General features: G+C 33.2%; 1 protein-coding gene across 1 annotated transcript in view; it reads left to right on the forward strand.

The window, feature by feature from the left end:
• Positions 1 to 3,215: 3,215 nt before the first annotated feature.
• The window catches only part of LOC108379624 (GTPase-activating Rap/Ran-GAP domain-like protein 3), a gene marked incomplete at its 3' end in the record, with an annotated part of 6,977 nt that continues 2,357 nt past the window's right edge, over positions 3,216 to 7,835 (forward strand). Inside the window, exons 1-2 of the mRNA XM_017635974.1 lie at positions 3,216 to 3,275; positions 4,911 to 5,029. Of these exons, the coding sequence (XP_017491463.1) occupies positions 3,272 to 3,275; positions 4,911 to 5,029 (123 nt within the window). The remainder of the gene's footprint in view (positions 3,276 to 4,910; positions 5,030 to 7,835) is intronic.

Raw genomic sequence — 7,835 nt, forward strand, 5'->3', positions numbered from 1 at the left:
CTAATGCATGAAAATCCTAACCTCAAAAAAATCACCCGTTATATGCAGTGCAGTATGAGAAAGGTGCAAATGTCATTTAATAACAAATAATATAGAAAAACATGATTTTGCACTTTTTCGTTAGGAAATAAAAGTACTGTGTGTCTACTAAAGACCAAAGGTTTCTTTGTGGTACCGTTTTGGGTTTGGTGGCGAAGATTCTAAGATTCTCTTTAAAAAAAGAGCTACACTAATTTTGTTTAAGTAATTTCGGAACCTGCCTGACTATTTTTTCAGTAATAAATAAACTCAAATTGTTGAAAATTATCAAATACTATACTTTGCCAAAGTCAAAGCTACTTTTTTATATCGGACCAAGAATTATATTTTTATTACATCCCAATTTAAATTTATTACTTCTCAAAAAAATAAATCCAGCGATTTTGAACTTGAATTATTACAATTCCTCCCATACCCCACCATGCAAAACATGAGAAATAGGCAACAATCGTCAATGGCAACAAATTGGCAACTCCCCGATTTATTGCCGTAGTGAGAAATCGGCAAAATTATTACTATCATGTCATTTTAGGAATGTGTTTTCAAAAATACCCTAACTGATGAACTTCGCGTCAAAAAAAGATTCTTCAAAAACATATAATTTATGCCCAAGACAGGGTTGAAAAAATAGGAAGCTCCGTAGCGACGAACATAGTTAATTTCGTTTACAAATTATAAGTTTGTGTTCAAAAACAAATGAAATATTAAGAAAGAGTAAAATTTTTGCAAGAAGTTATTATTCAAATATCGCCTGTAGCAATAATAAAACGACTCATTCAGGTAATAAGAAAACGACTCGCCTAGGCGAGTTGCATGCGGCGGAAGTTTTAGAGCGACTGGTAATAAGAAATTGATACGATGGCGATATTGCCGGCAATAAATTTGTTGCTGAGGGCGAAAAGTTTTCTTATTTCCGGCAACAAAAATTGTTTGGTGGGACATAACATTTTTTTGAACTCTCTTTCGTTAGTATGCGTAAACATGTGTTTGTATGCGTGCGTTTGACAGAAAAATTTAATCTACAAATTTTTATGGTAGCACCTGCACAGCAACTCATGAAAATGTAAGCATTTTGTATGAAAATCGACTTCTAAGCGTAAATATCAAACGCACGCAGACGGATACACATACCTATTATGGGGGTTCGCCTTCATGTTTTAAAGTTAAAAAATCTTTCGATCGGAAAAATATTTATTTTAAAATATCTTCAAAGGAGCACATAATTCAATATTGACTTTTAAATTAACACAGGGCAACACTAATTTTGGTGCGGCAAATGTTCAACCTGTTTTGGATAAAATTTTTGGAGCTGATTAAGTAAAAAGTTTTCATCGGCTCCTGATTTTGAGAAAAACGAGATCAAATTATCAAAGAGTCGCGTTTTTTGCAATATTTGAGAAGCTCCAACAGAGATACAAAAGGCGAGATAACCTTCCACTTAGGCTTAAATTAAAGCTAAATTATCGACCACTATCCCTGAAAATACCATCCCTGCAGCTTGACCTGATAATTACGAATTCGTAATCAGCACATCAAAGTATATCAAAAACAAATTTTTTTTCCATTTTTGTTGGCCTGTGTTCTCAATTGCAAGTTATAAGGGTCTGTTTTATATCATATTAAACTAAAAGTTTATTTTAGGTTTAAACTTTAAAAATCTTAAATCTTGGACATAAAGCTTTTCTTTGAAAACTCAAATAGCTCAAAAAGTCGTAATTTTGAAGACAAATCTTCACTTATGGCAACACTGGTCCAAGATGATACCCATCTCTCTAACTTCCTTCGCAAGTGTGAGTGCAAAACTTTCAGTCTTCCTAGAATTCGCATTTCAAGCTAATGCTGTAGTTTAACAATATGTATGTATATACGTGTTCTTTAAGCTTATAAACAGAATTTTTAATGTTTACAAAATGGCTTACTAACTCTCAAAAAATTAACCTCAGGGCGGCAATCGAAGAACCGGAAGAATACTTCTACTCAGTTTGCTTTTAAAGTACCCAAAATTCTAGTATTCAGTATGAATGGCGCTGAAATCTTAATGATCATAAATTGACAGCTACCTAGTCCCACCAAGCTACAACTTACCTAACCTAGTAACCTTGACAATGGTCTTAACCGGCCAACAATTAACATAAAAAAAGTTTTCTACAGACTAAGACGAGGTAACAACAGCCGAGCGCAGTCACGGTCAAATCTGCATTTTCAAAAAAAAAAAAAACATTTTTTAATATTTTGAACTTTATATGGAAATTGACAGAAACCAAAAAAATTCTTTTTTCATTTAAATGCTGTTAGTCTTTACGTCACCATTTATGTATGCATGTATGTAAGCAACTAAATGATTTCTTTTCATGTCAATTGCAACAAGTTCACGGTTAGTAAGTGAATGTTAATTTGAATACAAATCAACAAATACTCACTATACGGATAAAAAAAATATACTTACATATATACGTACATTTCTACAAGGGTATACACACTCAACAACAATGTATTTTTACATTTTGATTGATTATACCTTTTGGACTTGACATTTAGCAAGCGCTTATTATTGTACTCAACCTATTACAGCCAAATACGTGTTTATATAACTTCCGTTCAATTTTCGCAGGTCTTTGGCTCGCCCAGCACACCCATATTGGAGAATCCTGAGCATCAAACGCGCTNAAAAAAAGGGAAAAATTCTTCATCACATGTTTAGCACTTTCATGATGGCCACATTTGTGCTCGTACGCGCGCCCATTCGCTTATTGACATTCAATCATCATTATTGTGAGATCAAAAAAAAAAAAATAAAAATACAAGCAGACATCGCTTGCTGATTGACAGCCAAACAATACACAAAAATAATCAGAGGGGAAATTAAAGAAAGAAATTCTCTGCAAAGTACAACGTCGAATGAGCTACATACCTATGTATGTATGTATGTATGTATGCGTTGGAATTAAATGAATGTAGTGTAGTATAAGAAATTCCCTGGTAATGGTTTAAATTCACTTAAGGTGCTCAACCGCAATTTAATTTTAAATTCAAAGCGATTGGCGGCTTGGTGGCATACAAAGAAAGCAACAGTTTTCTTTCAGCCCACTTTTTATTGCAGACTTCGTTATTTTATCTATACAATTTTACCATTTCGCACGCAGTAGACTAGGACATAGCAAACAGCCACACCAACCAACAAGTGCTTACAACAAACAATGACAACGCTCGTTGGCTTTAATGCGATGTATGTATGTGTGTGTAAATTTATATTACTTCAATAACTTACTTTAATAATTAAAAATTTAATGATAATATAGCATCAAATATATTTTACGAATTTTTCTCAATCACACGGGTTAGATTTTAAGAGAAAATTCTTGTAATTTTAAAAAAAGAACCAGAAGAAACCAACTGCATCTCTTGTTTAGTGTATCTGACAGCAAGCACACACTTTATTGAAGAAATATATTTAGTTATTGAAAACAATGAATTACACAGGGCAACATTAATTTTAGTGTATAAAGTTTCCATTAGCTCAATATTTTGACAAAAACGAGGTCAAAGTGTCAAAAAATAGGATTTTCGCAATATTTCAGAAGCTGTAGAAAAAAAAACAAATGGTGACAGAACCTTCCACTTAAGCTTAAATTAAAGCTAAAGCTCTCGGCTACTACCCCTCAGAATACCATCTCTGCACCTTTGACCTAATTGTTATTTATAGTCACATTTTTGCTTTGACCAGGGCTTACACCCAAGCCATGCGGAGTGGTAGCGCATTAGAAGGAAGGTGAAGGATTAGAATTTACATGAGAAGTACAAATTTTCAATTTTAAATAGAGGTTAAAATGCTCTTAGGGGACTCGTAGGGTAAAATAAAAACTAATAATAACTTAAAAAATATTTGAACTGTTATTTTACATAGAAAAATTTTACGAACTAAAGACATTACGACGCTTACGATGTCTCGTGAATCCCCTAAATATATCCTTCCTTTTTAGACTATTTTTTCTTAGCTTCACCCCGTTTTGATAAATACAATGTTTTGCTTGCGTTAATTTTACTATAATGGCAATTCTATGAAATTTTTTTCTTCCAAATTTGGATTCTTTACCCTTACATGCTTGTTTATAACTTAACTGGATTATACTTAGAAATTTTCTTAATAAAAAGGAAAAATCCACTGATTTCATTTCCCGAAAGAGAGTGCTACATTCAAAAAAAAAACATACATCTCGGGACGTGGGTGATCAAAGCAGGGTTAAGATATGCTCTGTGTTAAAATGGCAGTTATAGGATTAAAAAGATAATAAAAAAAGATATTTGTGTGAGTTTTAAGTATAATCTTCTTCTATATGGCCACATTTATGTTAATTCTATAGCTTTTCCTTTGAAATTTTTAAGAGTATGAGCTTAACACGTACGCCGCTCTCTACTACACATTTCTAAAACATTTCCACCTAAGCGCAAGTTTGGATACTTTTTTCCTTCTTCAGGCTACGTTCCTACTTACCTACCAGCTGTGGTCTACCTTATTGTCAATATTTCGAAATTGATATTTACCCCATTTCATTTGGCTTGTCCTTTCTTTACCTTTTTTCGTTGTTGTGAATACGTGCTGCTGCTCCTTTCATTTCCTATTCAATCAAATGCTCTGTGTGCAATTTAAGTTTGCGTGTGTGTGCGTGCCAACAATGCCAATCGCCAGACAAAAGGTTCGCAGAGACTAGCAAGCAAGCAACTACGTACATAACTTTCGTCCAATTCAACCGCTTAGCCATTCAACTCTTGCGTGTGCGCCAGCTTTTAACCATTCAACTTTGAATTTTTCGCAAACTTAACTTTCATATTATATCTTGTTTTTGTTTTTGTTTTTGTTGGTTTGCTTGCAGTACATCAAAACTATGTCGGCATGGATGCAGAGAAAAATCCTTACTTTCTTTCGGTTGTGTCACAAGAGTCCGGACATCAGGGCGCACCAATGTATCGAGCAATATTATTTCGAAAACAGGTAAGATTTACTTATATGGAAATTATTGTGCACTTATGTAGTACTAAATAAGTGTTTGGCGTACTGATTAAACAACCTTTTAGAAGTCAATAATAACTGTATAATCTAAGCTCAAATAACTTGAATATATCTATGAGTTTATGTGTGTACATAAGTAGTAAATAGATGCCTCCAATAAAAATGCATTCCCACATTATTGCTCACCTTCACAAGCACGTATCAAGTACCTAGTTCCCTTGAGGTTTTCATTTTATTTGAGACTAAGCATTGTAAATGAAAGTCTTACTAGTCTGTTATTTTAATAAAAAAAATCGTTTGTAATTTTTTACAAAACTTTCTGAATTCTATACAAAAATTCTGAAACTGCATAGGCCGTAATGTAAGTGCGATTTATTGAAGGCCATGATGATAACCTTAAGAAACCCCATTTTCTTTGCTGTAAATTCATCTAAAAGCCATATAACAGTAATTTACAATAAATTTTGCTTCTCATCACTTGAGACAGGCAGAAGGTAAAGACAACAAATTTTTAAATTTTTGGTGATTTGCAGCCACTCAGAGGAATATACATATATAAAATTTTAACTAATTATAATCCTCGTACATATATATGTTTATGCAGGAAGACTAATTGCACTCATTCAGCCATTCAGTAATTGCTATTGACAAGCTTTTTAGCACTTAGATACTTAACGTCTACGCATTTTAAATTATTATGCGGTCAAACTACGAAGAATACCCCCTGCCAAAATTTAAACTTAAATATGTTCATAAGTACATAACCAGCAAAAACTTTTCTGTTTTTGGTAAGCGCTTACTATTTGTAGCGATGGAGTAACACATTACAATTCGCCTCAAGACAAAACTTTTCACTCTCTCGTTTACTCACTGCATTACAGGTAATGCAGTGGGAAATCATTTTTACATTCTCTCGCTTAGGCCCTGTCTCCACAGCAAAACACTGATGTCGTGATAACCATGTCACAAAATATATTTCCAATGGAGACGGCCTATTTCTCATGGGCTGCAATATATGTATGTCAGCGCTTATACATTTTTTTTTTTTTAATTTGAGTGAATACCTCTTCTGATATATGTGTCGACATTACAATATTCAAAAAAAGTGAAAATAAATTGAATTGAAATAAATTAAAATTTTTTGTATGATTATTCAAAATATTTTTTCTATGTATGTACATATGTACAAACATACAAAATGTATTTCGAGTAATCCTAGTTTAGCTCAAGAATAGGTATTTTTTTCTATTTTCGTCAAAATTTACGAGCTTAAGTGGTCAACAAATTAAAACTGATTAACGTAGCTTGCTCATCCTTTGCTATTAAATAGTTGGATTTAGAAACTCCCACAGGTTTATATGTCGGTTTGAATTGAAGATAGAAAATTAAATTTCATTTATAAATTATTTATAAAAAGCTAAACTTTCAAACTAAAAATAGTACTTTATTTTCGTTTACCGGAAAGCATTTCACTAATGAACAATTTCAGAAATACATATGTATATCAAGCAACTAATAATTTCAACTTTGTACATAAATCTATAAGCACCTCACTTTAAAGCTATAAAAAGTGTTGCAGCACTACTCTAAACAAACTTTACAAGCGCTAAATAGACGCATAAAAATATTGTAAGTACTATCATTAAATATCCCTCTGTCGCTTATAAAGTTCGCTGATTAAGGCAATACCGCAAATGCTCGCCCAGCAAAAGTAGAGCATATACTCATACATATGTATGTATGTACTGCTCCTGTATGCAACAATAACAAAAACATAAGACAAAAAATACCATCAATTTGAACAGCTACAGCTACAGCAAACCGCCGTACACCATGGCGTATGCGTTATGTTATACATTGTCGGTTGACTCACTCACGTACGGCATTGCTCGTTAAACAAACCGCAAATAAGCGTTTCCACAACAGAAATTCAACATTTCAGAATAATACATGTTTTTTAACTTGCCAAGAGAAAGGAATAGCAAAACAAAAAATGGCTTTACTAAAGTTGAGTACACTTAACATCGACACTTGCAACACACAGACCAACTTTAAGGCGCATTTACATGTTAGCATACTTATTTATGTATTTAAACCTTTTTTGTGTGCCGCTAGCAAGCACGTATGTATGTAGGTGAAAGTGAACATTCAAAACACAAACACATACACGTTGATGAACGAACTTCCGGCGCCATGATGTCTGAAGCCATTTTGCAACTGCAAATGCAAGTTATTTATGTGTGAATGTTTCTATAGATGGCTGATGCTGCCAATATAGGAAGCTGCATGCTTTTGACTGCTGCTATCGGTATGCTACAGTTCAACCAACTATACACTGATTATCTGCACAATGCAAGTAGCAAAGGTGAATCTAACATCAAATAATGCCGTTTGTACATAGCTATGTGCGTGTGAATACGCACGTGTGCCAAGCGCACACATACTTAAATTGCTAAGATTTAAAAAATCGAGTCCTTACCTCAAACAGTTAAGCACAGCTAGCGCGTTTTCCAGAAATGTGAAAAAAATTGTGAAAAAAATTGTGTTGCTCCATTATTACTAAATTTCGCAAATATAAACTTCGTAAAATTTCCCTTTTTAATGTACATATGTATAATGTTCGTAATTTTATTTCATTTTCATATCACTTACCAAAATCGACACGCTGTCTGAGCAAGCACAAATTTTGGTTTAGTAATGAGGAAAGCAACACAGCAGATAATTTGGTTTTTGAACACTGTGTGATGCATACACACATGTATGTGAATATAGAAAAGTTTTCCGCCTT

Source organism: Rhagoletis zephyria, unplaced genomic scaffold, assembly GCF_001687245.7.
Source record: "Rhagoletis zephyria isolate East Lansing unplaced genomic scaffold, Rhagoletis_zephyria_1.1 Rzeph_scaffold_16846, whole genome shotgun sequence".
Lineage (NCBI taxonomy): Eukaryota > Metazoa > Arthropoda > Insecta > Diptera > Tephritidae > Rhagoletis > Rhagoletis zephyria.